Here is a 26,433-nt window from a genome sequence, read left to right as displayed (position 1 = left end):
AATACTGGAGAGGGTGTGGAGAAAAGGGAACCCTCCTGCACTGTTGGTGGGAATGTAAATTGGTGCAGCCACTATGGAAAACTACATGGAGGTTCCTTAAAAATCTAAAAATAGAACTATCATATGACCCAGCAATCCCACTACTGGGCATGTACCCAGAGAACACCATAATTCAAAAAGACACTTGCACTCCAATATTCACTGCAGCACTATTTACAATAGCCAGGACATGGAAGCAACCTAAATGTCCATCAACAGATGAATGGATAAAGAAGATGTAGCACATATATACAGTGGAATATTACTCAGCCATAAAAAAGGAACGAAATCGAGCTATTTGTAGTGAGGTAGATGGACCTTGAGTCTGTCATACAGAGTGAAGTAAGCCAGAAAGAGAAAAATAAATACCGTATGCTAACACATATATATGGAGTCTAGAAAAATGGTACCGATGAACCTAGTGACAGGGCAGGAATACAGACACAGATGTAGAGAACAGACTTGTGGACACAGTGGAGGAAGGGGAAGCTGGGATGAAGTGAGAGAGCAGCACTGACATATACACACTACCAAATGCAAAATAGCTAGCTAGTGAGAAGCTGCTGCATAGCACAGGGAGATGAGCTCGATGACTGGTGATGACCTAGAGGGGTGGGAGGGAGGCTCAAGAGGGAGGGGATACGGGGACATATGTATACATATAGCTGATTCACTTTGTTGTACAGCAGAAACTAACAGTATTGTAAAGCAATTATAATCCCAATAAAGATGTAAAAATAAATAAGGTATAAAACAAAAAAGAAAAACATGAAACCTCTTATGAGTAAAGTGCATCACATAATAGAGGTGAACACAGCCCCACGGAGGCCAGAGCTCATCCTGGGAGTGGACGGGCTGGTGCTTCCTCCTAACTCAGTGGTCCCGAGACTCACATGCCTGCTTTTCTGGCCAGTGGGCTCCTGCTGGGGCATGAGGAGTGAGGTGCTCTGTCTCTGCATCCCTACGAGTGGGTAGAAGCCCCCAGAGCTGGGAGGGGAGTCCAGGTCTGTGCGGAAACCCTTCACGGCGGCTGCCTGAGCACAGGGTCTATGTGTGGCCTCATCCTGAACCTGATTCTTACAGGAGCTCAAGCAGACGGGTCATCCTAAGCCTGCGACTGGGGACCTCATGCTGTTTACTGAAAAGCTGGTAGAGGTCCAGCCACCTCTCCTCTCACTCACGTGCCCCGACTCCGCGCACGTCAGCAGAGGACACAGCCTGGTCAGTTCAAGGCGGCTTGGAAAAAAAAGTCTAGGAATATTTCAGGGGCATTTGTCAATAGACTGAGAGTTCCACACCCCCCAAATCTTAAATTGCACTTATACTGCCACCAAATATCATGTCTCTTCACAGATTCCAGGTATTATTTTTCAAGTTGCTTATTAAAAGAAAAATAAGAATGAATATCAAAGAAGAAACCTCAAGTTTTAAAGTTATTTTTTTCAAGCGTTTATGCATTTCCTTTAAATATAAATGTGTCAGCTCAACTTTTATTTTATTCACTTATTTTTTTGGCCACGCAGCATGCAGGATCTTAGTTCCCCCACCAGGGATTGAACCCGCGCCCCCTGCAGTGGGAAGGCAGAGTCCTAACCACTGGACCGCCAGGGAATCACTTAAAATTTCTGAAGTATGACTCTAGTACTTCCTGAAAACTTATAAGCCAAAGCAGAAGAAAACACTTAATAATCCCATTTGTGTATTTTATCAAAACAATAAATAACAGGATTTAATTCATTTGTGATAAGACACAGTACTAACCACATGCAGAGACTTTCTAAAACTTCATGAATGATTTTAAAATTTCTGATAAATGCTTACGTGCCTGATAAGACTTCAATTTATACAGAAAAGAAGTGTCACAATATGAGTGAAAATACAAATTTCCCTGAAGTTATTTCAAAGGAAAACAAACCACACACATTTGAAAAAAAAGAAAAAAATCCAAATGCTCATAAATGGTTTTTTCCAGGCATGAACTGAACTGCATGACCCAAACGCTGATAGAAAAAATATGTGATTATTTTTAATGATTTATGTATAAAAGAAAAATAAATTTTATGATACAATTTGAAAGACTACTTCATACAAAATTTTACTCACATATAATGTATGCAATATTTTGCAACACAAAAACTCTAGTATTATGTACAAATTCATAAAATGCAGACACCTTAACTTGAAGCGAAACAGGGTCCCTTTGGGGTGGTGGCTGTCGTTCAAGCCAGCGGAAAGCAGACCATGAGTAGAGGAAGGACTGGGTAACTGACACACACCCCTCCTCCAAGGATGTATGTAGTTACAGTAAACTACAGAAAGGAGGAAAAACCAGTGTTTCACAATGGCAGATCTTGGTAATCTAACCTTGAACTTAGCTTAGAAAATCATAGAACTACCTTTGCAACAGATTTATTTTGGAAATTACACTAAGAAAAGCTTAACTGTGCCATTTGTGCTAATCTTTTAAAGAAACAAAAGCTTTCTCAGGCAATTCTAACACTTAAAATGGCACTCCTTGGGTTACATAATAAATACAGTGTCTAGAAACAAAAGGATCAGGACCCAGACCTTAAGACCCGTAAGTATGCCTCCAAACAGTGAAATCCTTTATACACAAATTTAAGACGTACGTATTTACAATATTATATGTAGTGGAAAACTAAATATAAACCATGTTTTAAAAAAAAAAAAAAACTTTTGCTTTAAAAAACATTTCCAAAAAAATGCTAACATTAAAAAATTTTGCAAATCTATGCATCCTTTTAAGTCTTCCTTTTGCAGTTTTCCCTAAGCTACCTGTCTCTCTGGTGCACAGGTCCTTACACCTGTGTGAAGGAAAAGGCCTGATGCTCATGCCTTGGAGAGCAAGCCCCTCTCCTAGCGAGAACGAGGGCTCCCGCGAGTGACACGAGTGTGCACGTGGGGAAAACCCAGGGGCAAAATGTTGGGAAAGTGAGGATACAGCCTGCGACAGTCTCGTGTCCCGACAACGTCCACGAAGGCCACACTCAACCTCCTTCTTAAGTGTACGAACTTTAAGGGCTGGAAATATAAGCAAAAGATAACAGGGACCACTAAGGAAGTTACACAAAGCATACGCAATTACAAAGAGGTTAAAAACTGAAGTTCACATGTACCTTATAAAGATATGGGTGAAATTAACCCTTTTCAAGTGGAAATGAGCTAAAAATAGAATTCATTCATTTTCAGGCCTCAGTGTATTTACAAAGCTCCTATCAAAAAGTACAGCCGTCCTTCACTCCGTGCCTGACTCACGGAAGTCCTGTCACTAGACTCGGAGCCTGACGTCACAGCTCCCGTGTCCCGGGCTGTGCCGGCACCACGTACCTGCAGGAGAACCTGGCACAGCACCGAAGAGCCTACCCCAGACACGGCGAGAACAGGCTTGCAAAGAAACTTCTCACACAGGTGATTGGAAGAGCTATTTATAACTAGCGAGTATTCTAGCTGGAAGAAGGTAGGAAAACATGGTCTTTCATACACTGAGTATGTCTAAGGTTGTAGAGCTCTGAAAATTAGTGAGATAACATTGTAAACTGTTCAGCGTCTTCAAACTGAAACTTCAGGAGTAACGATGTTCCAGCCTCCTTTCTACGTGCAAACTGAGGATGACCTTTAGTCTCTGAAAACTCTGAGCTTTCACCTTCTGGAGCTCAAGTTGATACTGTACACCATTTTCTGAATTTTCTCTTCATTCTTTAGAATATTGGCCTTCACAGCACAGATCTTGTCCTGCTGGTCTCTCACCAGCTGGTCCAGCTCGGCCAGCTCCGCCTTCAAGGGCTCCACGGCACAGTCTGTGATGCTGACAGAAAACAAAGCCCACGGCTCATAAACATCTTTCTCAGTCTACATTTGGTTCTTAATTAAAACAATGGAAGACAACAAAAGCGAATTTTTCATTGCATCCAAAGAAAAAGGGTAAAAACATAAACATGCTCTTTTAGAGTGACAAATTAAAATACTTTCAAATTACAGTCGCAAAACGTTGGGGTAAGATACATGGCAAATATGGTATCCAAATTGCAAAGTTTTCTGCCTTTTTTAAGATCTAAATCTCGTTTTTGAACACTGACTGCAGAGCTTTTCTAATTGCTACAAAAAAATGCACCTTATGATACGAATGAAAAAGAAACATGTTTCCTCCAGGGGAGGAGGTAAGAAAGAGAGGGCAGAGAGGCGGTGGGTCCTCGGGAGGGAGATCTCCCCCCGGCTGCGGGCAGACATGGGCTCCCTCCCCAGCTCTCTGCACCCCCCCCCCCCCCCCCGCCCGCCCCTGCTCTCCCCCCACCCCCGCTCTCCCCCAACCTCTGCTCCTTCTGCAGGGCCTCGGGACCCCCCCCGCCCCCACTCTCCCCCCACCTCTGCTCCTCCTGCAGGGCCTCGGGACCCCCCCCGCCCCCACTCTCCCCCCACCTCTGCTCCTTCTGCAGGGCCTCGGCGTGCTGCCGGTTCTCGCGGTGCCACAGCTGCAGCTCGTTCTGCATGGCATCCACGTCCTCCTGGATGTAGTCCATGATCTTGCCCAGAGGAAGCGCGCTCCTGCACAGGGTCTGGATGGACACACGGAGCTTCTCTATCTCCTTGGAGACTATGTCCTTCTCCTTCCTCCACGCCGACTCAAAGACCAGCAGTGTCTCCTACAGTCAGTGGGGAGGAGGAAGAGGGAGACGCATGCTCACTCCTAAGGCAGGACGGGGCACGGGCGTGGGGACCGTGCTGGCTCGGGACGCACCGGGCTGAGGGACCCTGCTTCACGCCTGTGACCCCGAGGCTGGGCCAGCTGCGGCCCTGGGGTGCCGAGCCCTGGGTGAGCACGTCAGCAGCGCCCCGAGAGGGCCTGCCCCTGGAAGGCTGTCCGAGGGGCACATTTCTGTAGGGTAAGATTGTCACTTCCCGACGGACCAGAAACTTACTGCCGTTGTTGTTACGAAAGCTCAGGCGGGGACACTGATGATCTCCCCAAACGGTCTGGGAGAGGGGACTGGCCCTGCACTCACTCCCTGAGGCACCACCTTTCCACTCACAGGACTGCAACCCAGCCTGCCCGCCAGAGGAAGGCGGCAGCCGCCAGCCCAGGAGAGGACCGCAAGGTGGAGAGGAGGAGGCAGGCTGCGCGGGCGGAGGGCGTGGCCAGTGGCAACGAGGGCTGCAGGTGAGTCAAGGAGGGTGGCCTGGGGCCCTGGTGGGCGTCTGGGCATCGAGGGTGCAGGGTTGGCAGGGGAGGGGCTGAGGATGGAGGTGACCAGGGAACTTCAATTCTGGCCAGGAGTTCTTGGGCTCTTTGACAAACATTTAGAATTCTCTTCATATGAGCTTTCATCACAGACATCTCTGAATTTCAAAAACTGACGTAGGAATCAATAAGCAGCCTGGCTTGGGAGGCCTGTCCCGGGGAGATGAACGCTGTTTGTTCAGCGTGCTCCCACTCTGCACAGGCTGACTAAACGTCCCTGCTTCACCCACTGACAACATGAGTCAGATGCATTAGCTTATAATTAATCAACCTCTTGTTTTATTTTTAAACCTGTTTTATGAAGTTACATAACCGCTTGTGTCACTTCTAATTCTGGTGTCAGACCACAGGCCCCAAGAGGGCAGAAACCCTGTGTCTGGTCCATATAGATGCTCCTTAAATATCTGCCAAATGAACACGCGCAGTGAACAAGTAATTCACCGTCAAGATCCCGGCTCCACCACATCCTGGCCTTTGGCACACACACGGAGAGCCTTAACAGAATGCCCGGCACGTAGAGAGTGTTGAATAAACAGGACTATGAATAAAAGGCAAAACTCGTAGAACTAGTAAGTGAGTTCTGCAAGGTTGTGGGATACAAGATAAACACACAGACATCAACTGTGTTTCTCTTTACTGGCAATGAACACATGGGTACCAAAATTAAAAATACAATGCCATTTATAATTGCTCAAAAAAAAGAAATACTAGGTATAAATCTAACAAAATATATAAAGAACTTGTATACTGAAAACTACACAACGTGGATGAAACAGAGCAAAGGAGATCTAAAAAGAGAGCCAGACCCTGTTCATCAATTGCAAAATTCAACAGAGTAAAGATGTCAGTTCTCCCCAAAGGGATTCCTACCAAAATCCCAAATTGTTTGTAAATACGGACAAGATTATCCTAGAATTTATATACAAAGGCAAAGGAATTAGCATAGCTAAAACATTCTGAAAAAGAAGAAACAAGAGGGAAGAATCAGGCTACCCAAATTCAGGACCTATCCATTCAGCTTCAGTAATCGAGACGTGTGGTACTGGCAGGATGGACACGCAGATCAACACAACTGAGCAGAGAATCCAGAAACACATCCTCACAAATACGCCCAACTGATTTTTGACAAAGGTGCAAAAGCAATCCAGTGGAGGAAATACAGCCAGTCAGCACGCAGCATCCACACAGGGAAAGAGGAACCTTGCTCTAAGCCTCACATTTTATACAAAAATTAACTCAAAATGGATCACAGACCTAAATGTAAAACATGAAACTACAAAACTTTTAGAAAAAAAGCTAGAAGAAAATCCTTGGGAACTTCCCTGGTGGTGTAGTGGTTAAGAATCTACCTGCCAATGCAAGGGACACTGTTCGATCCCTGGTCCAGGAAGATCCCACATGCCGCAGAGCAACTAAGCCCTGTGCCCCACAACTACTGAGCTGCGCTCTAGAGCCCCTCTAGGGCTCGCGTGCCTCAACTACTGAGCCCGAGTGCTGCAACTACTGAGCCTGTGTGCTGCAACCACTAAAGCCCACACATGCCTACAGCCTGTGCTTGGCAACAAGAGAAGCCACCACAATGAGAAGCCCACGCACCACAACGAAGAGTAGCGCCCACTCACCACAACTAGAGAAAGCCCGCACGCAGCAACGAAGACCCAATGCAGCCAAAAAATAAAAAATTAAATTAAAAAATTTTTAACAAAAGAAGAAAATCCTTGGGGTTTAGGGCCAGGCAGAGTTCTGACTTGACACTGAAAGCATGATAAATTAAAGGAAAAACTGATAAAGTGGACTTCATCACAATTAAAAACTGTCGCTGTGCAAGAAACCCTGTTGACAACATGGAAGACAAACTAGAGAGTGAGAGGACATATGTTCAAACCACAGACCTGGCAAAGAACTAGTACCTAGAATGTGAAAACTCAAAAGTCAACAGCAGAAAAAGCAAACAATCAAATTAGAAAATGGACAAAAGAACAGACATTTCACCAAAGAGGATATACAGAAGGCCAATGAGCACATGAAAAGATATTCAAAATCATTACCTATTAAGGAAACGCAAATTAGAACCACAATGAGATATCACTTCACACCTATCAGAATGGCTAAAACAGAAAACAGTGATCACATCAAATGCTGGGAAGGATGCGGAGAAACTGGATCCCTCAGTCACGGCTGGTGGGGATGTAAAATGGTGCAGCTGCTCTGGAAAACGGTTTGGCAGTTTCTTTAAAAACTGAACAAGATGGACTTCCCTGGTGGTGCAGTGGTTAAGAATCCACCTGCCAACGCAGGGGATGTGGGTTGGATCCCTGCTCCAGGAAGATGCCACATGCTGCAGAGCAGCTAAGCCCGTGCACCACACCTATTGAGCCAGCACTCTAGAGCCCGTGAGCCACAACTGTTGAGCCCATGCTCTGCAACGACGGAAGCCCACGCGCCTGGGGCCCGTGCTCCACCAGAAGAGAAGCCACCGCAATGAGGAGTCCACGCACCACAACAAAGAGTAGCCCCTGCTCACCGCAACTGGACAAAGCCCAGGTGCAGCAACGAAGACCCAACACAGCCAATAAATAAACAAACAAATAAATAAATTTATTTCAAAACAAAACAAAACACTAAACAAGCACCTGCCACACAACCCAGCAACTGTACTCCTGGGCACTGATCCCAGAGAAGTGAAGACACGTTCACACAAAAACCTGTAACAAGGTATGTTTATAGAAGCTTCATTCAAAGTAACCAAAAACGGGACACAACCCAGATGCCCTCCGAGGAGTGAACAGCTACATAAACTAAGCTACACCCGTGTCGTGGAATCCTACTCGGCAACAAAAAGGAATGAACTACTGATTCACATAGCAACCTGGATGGACCTCAAGAGGGTCAGGCCGAGTGAAAAAAGCCAATCTCAAAATTTACAAGCTGCACGATTCCATTTACATAACATTCTTGAAATGATAAAACCATAAAAATGGAGAACAGATTGGTGGTTGCCGGGGGTTCAGGACCGGGTGGGGCGGCTGTAACAGGGCAGCAAGCAGACCCTCGTGACGATGGGGATGCTCTGTGTCTTGACTGCGTCAAGGTCAGCATCCTGGGTGTGACCCTGCACTTGGTTTCCTAAGATGTGATCAGTGGGGAAGAATGAGTACGGCATCCCTGGGATCTCTCTGTTATTTCTTACAACTGCATTTGAATCTACAGTTACCTCAAAATAAGTTTAATTAAAGAAAAAAGGTAGTGGCTTTTAAGTTAAAATGCTGAATGACTAAAATGAATCTATACAATGATAAACTACTTCCCAGGAAAAAGTGTGTCTTTATTATATTGCCTACTGACTTAGTCGAGACATTTAAAATTCTATTTAAACCCACTCATGGTGATTATTAAGTAGCTCCTATGTACCTGGCATCGTGTTGACGCTAACACAAAACTGTTTGAGGCATAGAACTTGGGATGGAGACCAACACGCACAACGCCTTGTAAAATCGGCGAGTCCCAACGTGGATGAAAACCATAAGGGGTCATCTGTGAAAACGCTTCACGTTTCTGTGTCACAGAACCGAGCAGGGTCTGGAACACTCCCCTTAAAATTTGTAATTCTACTTTTAAGAGGCTAGGAGTTTAAAACAAGATATGTTTGGGCTGGGATTATGACAGTCGGGAGAGGCTTTTACTATTGCTGCAAAACATCAAAATTCTGGCATTTTTCAAACGTTCACTTAAATTGCAGTGGCGGGTGGGGGGATACGTCAAGCACCGCACACCCCGCCAACGACAGACTCTGATTTACACACAGCTCGTGCTGCTGCATCAGCAACTTTCCAGACACACAGAACCATTGTGAGGAATCCTTCTTTTATAGACTTTTAATACGTACAGTAAAATTTGAGAATCCACCGCCACACTCACCACACTGGAATCAGTCACATGAAATATGCTTAATTTTTGAAAACGGAAGAGTGAAAATTAACAGGACTATATCAGGACCCACCATAGTCCCTAAAACCGCCCAGAACACGGCGGGGCCTGTGCGCACCGGGCGAGCGGGCAGCCGCGTGCGCTCCGCGGGGACCACGCCCGGCCCAGCCGCCTCGCCGCTGACTTCAGGGCCTCGGGAGCCGGGCGTGACCTCCCAGTACCTCGGCTTCCTCACAGGAAAATGGACATGACAATATTTACCCTGCAGGCAAGACTGAATGCGAGAACGTAAAATAAGCAGCTCAGTGCCTCGCACACAGTAAACCCTCAATAAGCGGTCTCCGTTATCATCAGTGCATCCCGCGCAGGTACCGCGGCTCCGTCGGCAGCGACCACCGCGCTGTCCAGCTTCAGGCACACAAGCTCGTTCCCCAGAACATCGTCTGCCTGCCTCCCCGACACACCCCCTTCCCCATCGCCGCTTTATAAGGAACCCAAGCCATGAAACGAGACCTTAAAACGCTTCACCGAAAGACGGCGGTGCTGAGCCCGGGGACCAGCGCAGAGCCTCGCGGGGCGCCTGCAGCTCCTGTGGGCGGCACCCTGGCCACGGGGTCAGCGGCTACAGGTGGCGCGGAGGGGTGGCAGCTGTGTGTGTCGTGGGGACACGAACCCGCCCTGCTGCGCCCGCCTGCCTCCTGCCTGGCTGGCCCCCCTCCTGCAGGCGGCAGACGATTTACTCAGCTGGCTTCTGGCAGGGAGGCCTCTGGCAAAGGGGCGCAGGGCTTGGCTGGCCACCTCACACGTGCGCGTCAGAAAAAGCGACTTCCCAAGATCTGTCAGGTGAACAGTCACGTCTGGGACTTCACATGATTTGCATTTACCACACATACTTGTCCCCAGAAATGTGGGCATCTGTGTTTACAGTGATTTTTTAAACTTATAATTATTTATTTTTATAGTCATACACATAAAAACTATTGACCTGAGAGGCTTGTTCTTTAAATTTTGACCGCAATGCTTCAGGACAAAAAAGTACTGTTGTTAAAATAACGCGTGAAAGCCAGACCCTTAGATTCTGCCAGAAGCCTCTCTGAAGCGGGATCCGGGGTACGGCGCTGCCCCCCACCCGGCCACGGCCACTCCTGAGCACAGCTCTACCCTACATTAAGCCAATTCAATAAACAAAGGCCTGATTAATTGAGGAGGGGTTAATAAATCAAAGAGTGTGAGTATCTGCTTTAAATAACATACTCTCCCACGACCTCAGGAAGTGATTCATATACAACCTGTCAAAAGTTCACTTTCTTCACAAACCGAGGAACGCCTGCATCCAAGTTACACGAGAAAAGCAGAGACTCAGAGGATAACTATTCCGAGTGTCCTGTTCATCCAGAAATATTCCATCACCAACCTTCTCTGTAAACCACACTTTCAGCTCTCATGTGGGTCAAACTGAACGCACAGTAAAAAAAAGCCTGGAATCAAACACTTCAACCTTTCACACACATACAGAAAAGCACCTGAGACATAAATGAATCGTTTAACAAAATGATAAAGTGACACCTGCAGCCATCACCTGGGCCAGGAAAGCAAACTCTTCCAGGGTCCCCAAAGCCCGAGGTCAGTGTCAGGCCGCCGTCCGTGGTGACCGAGTCCCTGGTCTGCGTGAGTGGCTCTGCCGTCTGCTGACCGCGTGCCTGTTCTACGCGCGCAGGAGGAATGGAATCGCAGCACGTGTCCAGGAGCGTGTTGGCCTCTGTCACTCAGCGCTGTATTGAAGACTCAGCCGCACAGCTACCAGCACATGCATCCTGTCATCTGCACTGCTGAGTGGTGATGTCACCGTACAAAAACACCACGATTTATCCATCCATTCCACTGCGGGACACTCGGTGACCCTTGGTCTGGGGCTATGACAAACAGTGCAACTCGGAACAGTGTCATACATTTGTCCCAATACACAGAGGCACAGGATTCCCCGGGGCAGGCAACAAGAAGTGGCGTTGCTGGGTCACAGGGTACATACGTACGTCTTTGACTGTGTGACATAACGTCACAGTTTTCCAAAGCAGTTGTACCAATTTACATCAAATATTTTTTACAGGCCACTATTTTATTTCTGTGCATATACAAGAACATCCATTCCGACAGCATTTCCATAATCTGACAGCTGCAGGTAACAACTACTGAACACCAGCAGCAGAGAGAAAACCGCTGCTCCAAGTCAGTGACATGCTGTCAAAAAAACCCTTCCCGCTGCTAAGTGTGCTCACTGCAGCCACTGCAGGCAAGAAACAAACGAGCAGGAAGCTTTTAGAGCGTACAGATGAGGAGCTAGGTAGTGTGTAGTGTGAGGCTAACTCCCCAGGCTGGGGCCAACAGGTGACCTCCGACTTTGCGACTGTCTACATAATCTTGGACACGATAACTCTTGTGCCTCAGTCTCTTAACCTAGAAAATGGGAACGACACCTATCTCATAAATTACTGTGAGGACGGAATGAAGTGATGTATGCAATTCCTTAGGGGCAGTAACATTCCTTAGGGATGTTACCTGTTGTTATAATTATTATATTGTCTACGACTGAGACTAACCGATGGGAAGAAATCCACATAAGGAACCACCTAGAACCTGGTGCAGAGAGAAACCAAAAGATCATTCAATGTTAGCTATTTCTACACACATTAATGTCCTTGCAAAGGAACAAGGAAGTCTCTTGGAAGAGAGTGGAGTCACTGCAGCTGAAGCCAAAGGTTACTACACAGAACAGAGAAGATGTACCTTCAGACTTGCCTTTCTGACTGACCTGAAACATGGAAATAATTTAAAAATCACCCTATCACATGGAGAATTGATCACACTGGCACTAACCAAGCAGGTGACAGGGAAATGCAGAACTCAGATTCCCAGGTAGGATGACCCCTTCTCTACTTAAGGTCATGAAAGTAAGTTAAGAATATGAAGTTACTGGCCTAAAATTGGCCCTTTCAAACATTTTTATGAAAGACTATTATTCTCATATATTTATTCTTTCAGATAAACTTTAGAATATTCTTTGCCAAATTCCAAAACACCCATTGAATATGGATTGCAATTGCATTAAACTTATACATTTATTTGAGAGAAGTGACATCTCTATAATACTGAGTTTCCATCCAGAAACACAATGTCTCTCTCAAATTTTTCCAGACCTTTTATGTTCCTTGGTAAAATTCTGTGGCTTCTCAATACAGTTACTATAAATTCTTATTAAATGCACACATTCCTTGGAAACTTATATTTTTGTTTCCAGTTCTGGAGGGGGAACTTGATACACATTGTTTCCAACTGGTTATTGCTGACATATAGGAAAAGGACTGACTTTTGTATATTTATTGTGTCACTGGCCACCTTATAAATTTTTTTAATAGTTTTAACTTTTAGGGGGTTGACTGACTTGGTAGACTGTTGTCATCTTCAAATGATGATGACTCTGTCTCCTGTCCAGAATTCAACCTCATTTCTTTTTGCACCAGTTAGACCCTCCAGAATATCTCAGCCAGGTTTCTTTCCACATCCTTGTTCCTGAATTCCGTGGAAACACCTGCAGCGCCCCCTGCTGTGTAGGATGCTGACTGCTCGGTGCAGGCACTCTCCCTCCCGTGGCCAGAAGCACCTTCCTACCTCTTGTTCACTGCAAGCTTCTAGTCATAATAGATGTTGAATTTTATATGTGCCATTTATTCTTGAGCTACAACACACTCACTGGTGATTTTATTTGGTTCCAGAATAATTTCTTGGTTAAACATAAGGTATCTAAGCTAAGTTTAAAGAAACAACTGACTTGACTTTTTTTTTTTAACTGAAACAACTGACTCTTCCCTGGATATGGAAGCACAAAAGAAGAAGACACACTGACTACTAAAGAAAACAGACAAAAATATACTTATCTACTAGGGAAGAGAGTTTCCAACCCTAGAGTGTATTCTATTTCACTATTAATCGTACAATAAAATACATGCTTCAGAAAAAAAAAATAAGATCAGGAATTCCTAACCATAAACTTTTGTTCTTGTATTTCTTTATCTTTGTTTAAATCTCTAAAATTCATTCTAGCTAGAGCTCTTTAGGATTCTGCAATTCTTTGACGCTACACCACATAGATTCTGGGCAGAGGAACAAAACTGAAACCAAACGAGGGAACAACCATAAAACAGAACAAAATGTGGGAGGCAACCACGCTCAGGCGATGGACAAAGGCAGTGGGCGGCTCAGAGCTGGACAGGAGGACACGTGGGCAGCCAGTGCACCCTGCCCTGTGCTCCATGTGGGGACAAGCTCCCAACTACAGCACAGAGCACGGGGGCCACCAAGCTGAGGTGACTCCACCACAAGGCAGTGGACATGGCTCTGCAGGCAGGGGGCCCTTGGAGAGCACCGTCTTAAGCGATCACCCACGACGGGCGCTCTGTGGAAAACCAGGTTTCCGCAGAGAGGTCCAGCGCACTACCGCAGCAAAACAATCCGAGTGTGGACACACTGGAGAGGGAAAGAGAAGCAGCCTGACTTCACCCACGGTGTCACTCCTCCCTGGGGTGGAACAGCTTAGGGTCACGAGAGACCACCATGGCCCGTAATTTCTCCCGAGGGGGACAGTGAGAGCGCGGGAGTGAGCATCCCACGTCCTGGGCTGTGCGGGAAGCTGCCAAAGAGGCTCCTTTCTCTAGCCCCCCAGCCAGAGCCTGAGCTGCATGCCTGGGGGGCATGGTGTGGCTCGGAGAGTGGCGGGTGGCTCAGCAGTTGCAGATCCCACCACCCCCACTGCAGACTCCACCAAGAAGTCCGCCTGTGAGCCACTGGGGACGCCTCACCCACGGACCCCCAAGCTGGCCCACAGGTGCCCCCAACTCTCAGTGTGCCTCACCCACACGCACTCCCACCCTGCGGCCATACCCACATGACGAGAGCGCGCTTTGATGGACGGCTAGTGAGCACGTGCACAAAGCCAGCCTGAGTCTGCAGAGGGAGAGGCCACGACCTTCAGCTTTAGCTCCACTCCCGGGACAACAGAGGGAGGCTGTCAGCACCAGCCTGGACTGTAGGACAGAGAGAAGGCAGAGAAGCCAAGGAATTCTGCCCAGGGAGGGAGCAGGAAATGTCCAGCGAGCACACCCGCAGGAGTGAGAAAGCCTCAGCACCCCCAGCAGGCCTGGTGGAAATACTTGCCCCCAAAGTCAGTTAGTAAACCCTGCAGGAGATGGCTGCAACCTCAAACATCAAGACAGCAACGTAAGACTCAAGGAGCATGAAAAATCAAGAAAACGTGACAGGACCAACAGTCTCCCAGGAACCAGCTCCAAAGACATGGAGATCTCCAATTTACCTGATAAAGAACCCAAAATAGCTATTTTAAGGAAGTTCAGTGAGCTGCAAGAAAACACAGACAATTCAACAAATCAGGAAAATAATACAGGAAAAAAAAGAGACGTTTAACAAAGAATTAGAAACAGAAATTCTGGAGCTGAATAACAACAAATGAAATGAAAAATACGACAAGAGCATCAACAACAGAACGGTCCAAGCGGAAGAAGAATCTGTGAAGTAGGAGACGAGGGCTCCAAAATTACCCAGCCTCAGAGGGAAGAGCGAATAAAAAAGAGTGAAGAAAGCCTACGTGATTAATGGGTACCATCAAAAGAAGCAACCTATGAACTACTGGAGTCCCAGAAGAAAAGAGGGAGAAAGGGGCAGAAAGCATATTTAAAGAAACAATGGTTGAGAACTTTCCAAATCTGGAAGAGATTTGGACATCCAAGCTCATGAAGCTCATAGTTCATCAAACAAATTTCACCTAAGGAGATCTTCTCCAAGACACATTATAATAAAATTGTCAAAAATCAAAGACAAGGAGAGACTCTTAAAGCAGCAAGAGAAAAGCAGCTTATAACATATAGCTGTCCCCATAAAGCAATCCACAGCTTTGCTAGCAGAAACCTACAGGCCAGCAAAGAGTGGCACAAAATACTCAAAGAGGTGAAAGAAAAAACTGCCAACCAGGAATACTCTATCCAGCAAAGCTGTCCCTCAGAAATGAAGGAGAGAGAAGACATTCCCAGACAAACAAAAGCTGAGGGAGTTCATCACCACTAGACCTGCCTTACAAGAAATGCTGAAGGGGGCTCTTTAGGCTGAAACAAAAGGATACTAATTAGTAACATGAAAACATATGAAAATATACAACACACTGGTGAAGACAGGTATACAGTCAATTTCAGAATATTCTAATACTATAATATGCTGGCGGTATTAACCACTTGACTTCAGTATAAAGATTCAGGGGAAAAATTAGTAAAAATAACTAAAGCTAGAATAATCTGTTAATAAATACACAATATAAAAGAGGTAGACCACAGCATCAGAAACATAAGAAGAGGGAGTAAAAGGGCTGAGTTTCTGTATGCAATTGCAGTTAAGCCGTTATCAACGTAAAACAGACTGCTGTATCTGTAAGACGCTTTATGTAAGCCTCGGAATAACCACTAAGCAAACACCTACAGTAGAAACACAAAAGATGAAGAGAGGAGAGTCAGGGCATACCACTATGGAAAACCAGGAACTCACAAAGGCAGGCAGGAAGAGAAGAAGAAAGGAACACAGGAACTATAAAACAACCAGAACACAGCAAGATGGCATGAGTACGTCCTACTCATCATAATTACTCTACATGTAAATGGGTTAAATTCTCCAATCAAAAGGCATAGAGCGGACCCAGCAATTCCACTTCTGGGAACAGATCTGAAGGAAATGAAAGCACTGTGTTGAGGCACCATCTGCAGCCCCATGTTCACTGCAGCACTATTCACAGTGGCCAAGACGTGGAAAGAACCTAAGTGTCCATTGTGAGAGAAATGATAAAGAAGCTGTGGGATGGATGGATAGGCAGATATACACAGTGGACTATTATTCAGCCATATAAAAGGAAGAAGTCCTGCCATCTGCAACAACACAGACGGACCCTGAGGGCATTATGCTCAGGGAAATACACCAGACAGAGAAAGACAAATGCTGTATGGTGCGGGGTGAGGGGAGAAGGAACTGGAGGAACATGGTCAAAAGGTACAAACTTCCAGTTATGAGGCAAATAAGGGCTGGGAACATGATGCACAACACGATGACTACAGCAAACGCTGCTGTACAGTATACATGAAAGTTGTCAGGAGACTAGGTCCTCAGAGTTCTCATCACAAGGAAAAAATTTCTTATTTTTTTTGTATCTATACGAGATGATGGATGTTAGCTAACTGGTTATGGCAATCATTTCATGATATATTTAAGTCAAATCAATATGCTGTACACCTTAAAAGTACACAGTGCTATATGTCAATTATATCTCAATAAAACTGGGGGGAAAGGCAGAGAGTGGCTGGATGGGTAAAAAAACAAGACTCAAGTATCTACTGCCTACAAGAGTCTCCCTTCATCTTTAAAGATACACAAAGGCTCAAAGTGAAGGGATGGAGAAAGATACTCCACAAAAATAGAAACCGAAAGAGAAGAGGGATATCTATACTTGTATCAGACAAAATAGAGTTTAAGCCAAAAACTGTAACAAGAGACAAAAAAGGTCATTATATATAATGATAAAGGGGTCACTTCATCAAGAGATTATAACAACCCTAACCATATATGCACCCGGCACTGGCGCACCTAGATATATTAAGCAAATACTAATAGGAGAGAGGAAGATAAGCTCTTGGGCTCAAGCTGCCCCACCTGGCCTAGAAGTTCCACGGAAATTTTTCAGAATTCTGAAAAAGTATGAAGCCTCCTATTGAGTCCTGTCATCAAGGCAAGAACACTAGTGGCCGTTCTGTAAAGAGGACAGATGACTCTGGCAGTGCCCTTAGAAGACCAGACCAGAGATGCCAGGTTCAACAGATGGAGAAAACCGGTATCGAGCATGCAGAGGAATTTAAATCTGAGACGATGTTCCCAGGAAGGGCCCCTGCTTTCCACCCGTGGCATCCCCACGGCTGCAGCACTCACATTTAAGCATCAACTAACAAATCTTCACAGATATCAAAGTTATTAACATCTTTTATGTCATTTTTATTCCATGTCACATTAATCTCAACAATTCTCTGTCTGCTATTTAGATTTCTCAGGAGCTCAAAGATAAAAAGGTGGGTACAGGCATTTCTCGCAAAATCTTGTCAGGATGATCTCACCTTGGGGAAGAGGGGAGAGCCAGAGGGTAAGTGAGTAAGCTCACAGAGGTGGGACTCATGCAAGCCAGGGCCAACAAGAAACGGTCCCTGCTTCTGACACAGCAACCTGGGCAGACGCACCCTCGAGGAACAGACCCCACTCCCCGCATGTCAGCAAGAGGAAGAAGCGATAATTGGCGCACACAGGCCACCGGGCAGGAGGTAGGCATGTTTCCTATTGGTTAGGGCGACCCTTTCAGATCTGCCTCAAGTCTACAGCTCCACAGCTCCCCACCCAAACGAGCCAGGTCCAAATGGACACTGCTACCACCCAGGGATGGAGGGAGGGAACAGGCTCTTTCCTCCCAGAGCCTCAAGACTCAGGTCTTCTGAGGGTTTAATGTGATCTGCCCTTGTGTGCAGGCACTGGAAGCACAGGTTAAGCAGCTCCCACCTCACCCCTCCAGGAATAGCTGACCACCTGGAGCAGAAGCCTGAAGACACCGTCTCACTCCTGGCTGTGCATTAGAAGCACCTGGGGAATTTTTCAAATATACGCACACAGGGATCCTGCCCAAACACTGACCCACGGGTGTGGCGCGGACCCAGCACCGATATTTAACAGAAACGCTCTGGACGGGTCTCAAGCACAGACTGTTCTGAGCAGATGTACCGGAAGTAAGTTTCAAAGGATACAAGGTTGCAAGTTCACTTGCTTTATACTTTATAATCACCTCCTATGATACAGGCAGTGGCAGCAAGTGAACCTAAGTTGCAAAATACACTTAAAAGTGTTTTCCTCTTCTCACTACCATCTCTGGAGATGCCCATGAGGGCTATTAAGTTATTTCACTTTTCCTTCCATTAACTGATTGAATTTGCCACTTTAAATTTTGCCACTTGCTAAAATAGTCATCATTTTTCTGTTGAGCCTTTTTTCCAATCTTTCCTTATAATTCTGGCTCCAGTTTTATTTTTATATATTTAGACTTCTAAATTCTTCTCATATTTAACAGCTCTAAAAAAATACCAGATAAAATAATCACACCCAAATTAACCATTAATCCCAAAAGGCAGTATGAGCCCCCATGAACTTCGTGGCTGGCATGTGGACTGGAGAAGAAACAGTCGACTGTACATGGAAGCAGCTGGAATACCACAGGTCTTCAGCAGAAGAGAAGTGCCACAGAATCAATGAAGAACATAAGGAGTATCCTCATGGACAGGAAGAGCAGAGGAAATTCAAATAAAGGACAGTCGGGTCCCAGACTCCCTTGAGGGTGGTGAGGACCGTGGCAAGAGGGCTGCAGGTGCCCGCACCCGCGGACGCAGGCATCACGATTAGGTCCTGCTGAAGGCGGACTCGTTATCCTTCACTCCTCCAGCAGCCAGAAGTCAGCCCCAGGACACATGCTACAAGTCCAGTAGGGGACTGATGCTGTGAAGATAATACAGTCGGGCCAGACGCTGTGGGCGATGGGCTGGAGGGAGGCCTAGAGTAGCTGGCAGGCAAGGAAGCCCCCTCTGAAGAGGAGACATGTGAGCAGGGACTTGAGTGGGGGGTTTTCTGTGATGGTCCTGAGACCGTCCACCAGGCCCCAGAGGCCAGAAGCTGCCTCCAGACAACCGTGGCCCGTGGCACAAACCAGGGGAGGAGGAGGCTTCCCCGCAGGAAAGCAAGCCCCTAGTTACACAGCGACAACCGCTCCGCCCTACCTCCCACAGACAAACACAGGGAGTGCAGAGGGGACAAACCTCAGTTCTGGGATCCTGCCGAGCCCCCACAGGGCGGCTGCACCCAGGGTTCCTCCCAGGGCTTCCGGGGTGGGGGCGGCACGCTGAGGCGTGTGTGTGGGAGAAGGACCCTCCCCCCCCAAGGCCTCACTACTCCCAACCTCTGTGTGCTGCAGGCAAGAGCGCGGGGACCTGGGACTGTCAGCAGCAGGTAACCAGGGAAGCCTATGAGCTCCTGCTCTGACCAGCAGTCCTGGGGAGAGAAAGGGCACCCAGCCTCAGGGTTCCATCCAGGCTCTGTGAACCAGATCACACCTCTGACTTCAACTGTCTGTGGTGCAGGAAAAACACATTTTATAGAACCAACATAATCTTGATTGTAACACCTAACGGCAACACACAGACACAAACAAATACTCCAGGTTAATTTCACTTGAATATAAACTTCTATTTTAAAACATTAGTAAATTGAATATAGTTTTGCAGTGGACAAATAACAGTCTATGACCAAGCAAAGGCTATTTTAGGAATGTAAGAACTGCTCAACACAAGGAATTCTATTAACACATGAATCTCCACAGGTGCCAAAAGATATGCGATAACCTTTAACATCCGCTGCTGCGGAGATGCCTAGAACAGCGCCCAGGATACGGCAGGTGATTGGCGAGTGAATGAACACTGGCTTTTAAAATAAGATAACTTATAACCCTAAAACAAGTTTACATGAAGGTTAAAAAAAAAAAGGCTAAATAAAAACTAGTAAATAGTAACAAGTGCTCAATTTAAGAAACAAAACAAAACAAAACCAACAGAAGAAACCCAGAGTAGTAGGAAGGAAATAAAGAAAACTGGAGCTATCAGCGAAAAGAAGAACAAAGATACACAGTGAAGATCAACAAAGCCACAACGGGTGGCTTTAACAGACTGACAAATGTCCAGAAAAACCGATTAAAAAATAAAAGCACAAATAAGTAATATTGTTAATTTAAAAAAAGAACAAAACTAAACTACAAATAGAGCAGATGTTGGAGTTCTATCAAAAACTTTCTTCCAATAAGCTTGATAATTAAAAGAAATTAATAACCAGAACTGATTCAAGAAGAAATAGAAGCCTGAATACTCCCACAATTAATACAAAAATAAAAGCAGTAGTCTAAATTTTTCCCACAAAAGAAACACCACACTCAGATGGTCTCACGGTGAGTCCCACGTAATTGTCAAGAAATACATCGTTCCATCACCTACAATCTCTTCCAGAGAGAAGAGAAGGACACTCCCCAATTCATTCTTAACCTGGGGACGAAAACAAGATGAGGACCACATGAAGAAGAAAATCAGGGGCCATTTCACCCACGAATGTCAATGGAAAAATATTAATCAGCAACTAGAATCTAGCAGTGGATAAAACAGATAACATATCATAGCAATGCTGGTTTTACACCAGAAACAGTTTAGTATGAGAAAAGCTATAAATGACATTTAGCAAATTACAAAAGACAACAGAATCATCTCAATCAATGCAGAAAGAACATTTAATAAAATTCAACACAACTTCTAGAAGCATTTCCATTAAAAATCAGGAAGGAAGCAAGATTGCCCATCCTCACCAGTACTACTCCATTACTACCCCAGCCAGAGCCATTAGACACCAGAAAGAAAAGCCCGAGGACAGGAAAGGAGGAGGGGAAGGCTTCCGGCTTCCTAACTCCAAGGTGGCACATGGGCTGGGGTCAGACGGCCTTGGGGGGAGTCCCCGCTCCACGCTCTCCAGCCCCTTAGCCTCCTGGAGCCCCCACCAGCATCTCACGGTCATCTATGCACGCGTCCAGCGGCTACCACAGCAGAGAACACAGAAGAACCAACGGGCACATGAAAAGATAATCAGCTCACTGAGGAAGCTGGTTATGAACCTACAGCACTCCTGCCTACCAGCAACAAGCAATCAGAAAACAGATTTTAGGGACTTCCCTGGTGGCTCAGTGGTGAAGACTCTGCGCTCCCAGTGCAGGGGGCCCAGGCTCGGTTCCTGGTCAGGGAACTAGTTCCCACATGCATGCCCCAACTAAGAGTTCACATGCAGCAACTAAGGCCTGGCACAACCAAATAAATAAATACACATTTTTAAATTAAAAAAAAAAGAAAACAGATTTTAAACATACAGAAGTTACAATAACAGAACAAATTCTAGAGTACCCAGACAAAATCTAACGAGAGATGTAAGAAGGCCAAACACACAGAGACTCTTGTTCATGAACACACCCACTGAACCCACAGGGGGCTTTCGCGCACTGAATAAGCTGGTTATAACATTTATGTGGCAGCAGAAAGGACCAATAACAGACAAACGACCAGACGTGAGGCCTTATTATAAAGCCACGGGGACTGAAGCAGGGTGGACGGGGCAGGCCAGTAAGACAGGGCAGCCCACGAGCTGAGAATGGTTTTTAATGTTTTAAAAAGTTGAGGGACTTCTCTGGCGGTCCAGAGGTTAAGATTCTGCGCTTCCAAAGCAGGTTCAATCCCTGGTCGGGGAACTAAGATCCCACAGGCCTCACAGCATGGCAAAAAAAAAAATAATAATAATAATAATAAAAAGTTGAAAAAAACATTTAAAGAATAGTATTTTGTGACACACATGAAAGCCCTATAAAACCCACATGTCCATGTCCAGAAATAAAGGTCTGTTGGAGCCCAGCCACATTCATGTGCGTGTCTATAGCCACTTTCACTGCAACGGCCACACTGAGTGCTGGGCACGGACCGCACGGCTGTCACAGCCGAAAATATTTACAACTTGGCCCTTTACAGAGAGAGTTTGTTAACCTCTGGTGCAGAGGATCCAGGAGGAGCCCCCTGCACACGGAACTTTCATGTACAGCAAAGGCAGCATTGCAGACCAGCGTGGAGAGGAAGAAAAACTGGGGGGGGGCGCGGATATTGCAGATCTACCTTACAGAATACAGGAAAATCAGCTCCAGGTGGATTAAGGGCTTAAGTGTCATAACAAAGTAATTTTTTAAAAAGAATCAGCATCTTTCTGACCTTAGAACAGAGGATTTCTTAACTAAGACACAAAGGAATTAATGATGAGAGAAATTTGACTAGATTAAAATTAAGAACTGAGTGATCAAGAGACACCCTAAAGAAAGACAAGGAAAGGAGTTTTGAACAAATGATGATTTTAATGTGATTTTACCTCCCTTGACTCTCTACCTCCACTACCTATTACTGTGTTATTTTTCTGCAGAACTGGTTTTTTGAACCCCGGCTTAAGGATTTCAGGTTTAATTCTGTAGCCCATTCACATTCTCTTTGTTTAACTGGTTTTAATGCCTGATCTTAATTCATTCTGTTCATACCAATGCTGCCCACTACAACATGAGTCACGTACGTAATAACATTTTCTTCAAGTTTCATTAAAAAAGTGAAAAGAAATAGGTGAAATTAATTTCAATAAATTTTACTTAACATATCCAAAATATTCTCCCAACATGCAGTCACTATAAAAATTACTAATGCGATATTTTATGTCTTTTCTTCTATGTCTATAAACCTGCTGTGTATTTTGTGCTCACAGCACACTCTTCAGTTCAGACCAGCCATTTCCCGCTGCTCAAACGCACCTGACCAGTGGTCCCTTCCCCCTTCCAGAGGGGTGGGCCTGGGCTGCTTTTTGATCTCTTAGTTATTACCTAAACAGACTATATTTTAGTCCAAGAAGAGTCCAAGAGCAATATTTTTTGAGCCCTTGCATTACCTGGGTATGTCTTTCATTATTTCTGCATATGAGATGCCAACCTGGCTAAATAATAAGACTCTGGGGCCAATCTGTTTCTCTCCAAGTGCTGTAGCCACTATTACTCTCCCATTTCCTTCAGGCATTTAGGGCTGTGGAGAAGTGTAAAAGCAAATCTGACTTTGGTTCCTTTGAAAAGAACCTACTGTTTCTTGCCCTACAGTATACCTGTAGAATAGTACCAAAAAAACCTCAATCCCAACAATATTGCCAATATTGTAAGTTCTTGTTTCACCCAGAAGATAAAAGCCCTTTTAAGTGCAGACTCACCACAGGTTAAGCTTCTTGCTCTCGTGAAAGTACCAAAGCACCTTTTGAAAAGCAGACTTTAATGTTTAACATCACATTGATCTAGGTCAGAAAGCCATTTAAACGTCACGCTTATCACACTTTACTTGGAAATCTGAATTACTGTCCAAACTACACATTTCCAAGTTGCGGCAGAAAACCACGGAGCAGGAGGGCTGTGCCCGCTCCCAGCCCCGGCAGCCTGTGGTCAGGCCACGCATGGTCTTGCACCGGGAGAGCCCCACTGCAGGGGCTGGAGCCCCACCCAGCAGTGAGAGGGGCCGCGAGGCTGCTGCCCTCCTGCTTATTTCATCTCTGCCACGCGCTTCCTCGGGCGCTGGCCTTCCTTCTCTTCCATTTGCCTTTCTCTTCTAACTGCCACTGAGCTCTGAAATTCACCTCATCCACAGTTAATGATCACTTACTTACGTCCGGCACGAAGCGGGCCACAGGAGGGGGAAATGAGAGACCCTGGTCCTCACCTTAGGAGGTTCCCTTCCGAGGGAAAGTCAGTACATGGTCCTTCCCAGCCCCTCTCCCTCCTGAACCATTCCGCCCCGAAGCCATGGGGTCTGCTGAGCAAGGACAGCGCCTGCACAGGGTGGGAAGCCTTGGGGGCCCGGGGTGGGGAGGGCAGGGCGTAGGGAGCAGAAGCCAGCACAGGTGCAGAGAGGGCACCCATGCGGGGAGACCGGCTGGTCCAGGAGTGACCGGGAGCTCGTCCACAGGGGAGCGGCCACGCTGGTGCTCCGGCCGAGGGCCGAGGAGCCCTGGCGGGTGAAGAGGGCAGCCACACAGGCCAAGGGCAACAGCAGCAACGGGACACCAGTTCCACACGAGGGGGACGCGTGTAGTAAGTGTATCTATAAAGGCTAATGAGAGCCAGGTTCAAGGAAGGACACGTACAGAAAGGGAGAAAACTGGAATGAAGCCAGCGGTGTGCACACGTGCGTACATGCACAACTGGAATTAACCCTGTGGTACACGCACACACACTTTTTTTCTTTAGCTCTGACCACTGAGAGGCACTGAGAGCAGAAACACTTCGAAAGCAGTGAGCACACCTAATGAGCTGATCTTGATTTCTCAACATCATTCTCCACTGGAAGGGACCAGGAGGAGCGGCTCCTGGCAGGGCGGAGGTAGGGAGGGTACAGGAAAGGCCTAGAACATCTTGGTGAACCAGAAAGTACGGAGGAACACAAAGAATGACGGGGACGAGATGAAAGGACACCGGAGCCCACGTGAAGGAGCCCCTCACTGGCCAAATCAGAGGCGATCTGAGCGTTAAGATAACAACAGAACAAAACCGGCAACCATGCGCCCACAGTGATATAAATAATGAAACTGACAGTTAGTGGAGAACAGGACACTCACGTGGTTTCAACGTACTTCCCCACAAAACACTCTTTATTACAAAGAGTAACTTGACAGTGGAGACGCCTGGCAGACACCGAGAGTCCAAGGGGCACCAGCGGTAACAGGACAGATTAGAACACGTGCCACCTGATAGGACACAGTGAGAAGAGCAGGGCCTCACTTCCAGGCGATTCCCACCCAAGGTGGTAACGATGCACCAGTGCTCACTTCCTGGCTAGGGTGGCCCTGTTGTGGTGATGCAGAATGTCCTTGTTCAGAGAAATTATCCAGTAAAGTAGTCGGGGGTGACGTCAGCAATTTGCTCTAAGAGTTCGGGGTGGGGGGATTTCTTTGTATTGTACCTGCAACTTTTCTCTAAGTGTAAGATTCCTGTGAGAATTACCTGTGGCAATACATCCAGGCACACGCTTGGGGCCTGGCATGTTAACAGAAGCTCATACAACTCCGGACAGGATGACTGCTGCTGCCACCCCAGGACCGGCTTAGGAGAAGGCCTTCCTTCCCCAGAACCTGGGCCGGCTGCACCCACGTGAGGGCTGAGTGCGGAGCCAAGGCTAAGCAGAGGAGCGGAGCGGGAGGCCTGGAAGGAGGACCATGACACATGCTCCTTTTTCACATGAAACATCCTGCTCAGTCATCTCTGAAGTACCTGAAAGTGCTCAAAAGTGCCCCTCACAACTTTAAATGTCTAACCTGCTTCTAAATCTGCTTTTCTTCAAAAGTAGCTTTTAAAATTGTTTAAAGGTATTTGCTTTGCTTTGTTTAGCTGTTACTACGACAACATAATTGTCTATCATTTTTCACTGCAAATGACTCTACTTGTAGTACAATAAAGCTTTTTAAAGCTACCTGGAAACCTAATCAGTCCCCCAAATATTAACATGCAGAAATTACTCCTGAGTTTCAAATAAAACTTTTATAACATATCTTGTTTACAAAATGGAATAGACATAGAAGAGATACAATGTATTTTATTTGTAAATAACTTATAAATAACAATGTCTAAAATAAACACACTTCTACTTTATTTAACACCTTTTCTTTCTTTAAGGGATCTAAGAACATTCTCTAAAACTCAAAGGTCAAGTAAAGCAGAACCCGGACACAAAACAAGCCCTTTACTATGTGGCCCTCACTCATCAGTCCTGGCCTCTGTGACATCAAGGACTAGGGAGAGGCTTTATCAGTCATTAAAGGCGTCCTCCACCTGGTGGGAAGAGGTCTTCAGCTAGAAGGAATGTTCTGGAGACTTCGATCAGAAAACCTTGATAAGGCTCCAATATGAAAAATTATACACACATCGCTGCTATAAGTAAAAAAATCAAAGTATTTTAATACCAAGCATTCTAGTTCTCCTTGACTCTAAAACATCCATGTAACCTGGACCCCGGAGAGAGTGACAGAGCTGTGCCCTCGGTTCCTCAGCTCAGTCCTTCCAAGACGGCTGTTCTGCCCAGATTACACTAAAATCTCAAGAAACCCTAACTTATTCATCCAGGTCTGGCTCCTCCAGCAACAGTGCTTCACTGGAAGCTGCTTTTCAAGTCAGAAGTAAACACACAGGAACAATAAAGGGACGGGAAAGAGAAAAATAAAATGTGTTTCTCACTAAAACAGTAAGCACAAATGGGCATGTTTTAGGAAGGACAAAAATAACTAAGAATAAGAACAGATACCAGGAAATACGTTTCTTTGTTTAACGGGAAGACAAAGGAACACGGGGTTCAGGATTAAAACGCTGCTAGGAACGAGCTGCTCCACCCAGTTCACGCAGCACAGGAACCGCCCCAGCAGAGTGGGCGGTTTCTGGCCAATCTGAGACG

The 26,433-nt window shown here is 46.0% G+C and overlaps 1 protein-coding gene across 5 annotated transcripts in view; it reads right to left on the bottom strand.

The window, feature by feature from the left end:
- Positions 1–1,619: 1,619 nt before the first annotated feature.
- Positions 1,620–26,433, bottom strand: part of TRAF3IP1 (TRAF3 interacting protein 1) — a 62,605-nt gene continuing 37,791 nt past the window's right edge. For 2 of the 5 annotated variants that reach the window (XM_057745853.1, XM_057745856.1), the window contains 2 exons: positions 4,477–4,700; positions 1,622–3,865 (listed from right to left, as the gene is read on the bottom strand). In XM_057745853.1, the coding sequence (XP_057601836.1) occupies positions 3,700–3,865; positions 4,477–4,700 (390 nt within the window). In that variant the 3' untranslated portion in view covers positions 1,622–3,699. Of the gene's footprint in view, positions 3,866–4,476; positions 4,701–26,433 lie in introns of all 5 variants that reach the window. The other 3 variants (XM_057745857.1, XM_057745855.1, XM_057745854.1) reach the window with 3 other exon arrangements.

Source organism: Hippopotamus amphibius, chromosome 8 (assembly GCF_030028045.1).
Source record: "Hippopotamus amphibius kiboko isolate mHipAmp2 chromosome 8, mHipAmp2.hap2, whole genome shotgun sequence".
NCBI lineage: Eukaryota > Metazoa > Chordata > Mammalia > Artiodactyla > Hippopotamidae > Hippopotamus > Hippopotamus amphibius.
Note: the sequence above shows the minus strand (reverse complement) of the source record. Positions and strands in the feature narration are given on the sequence as shown.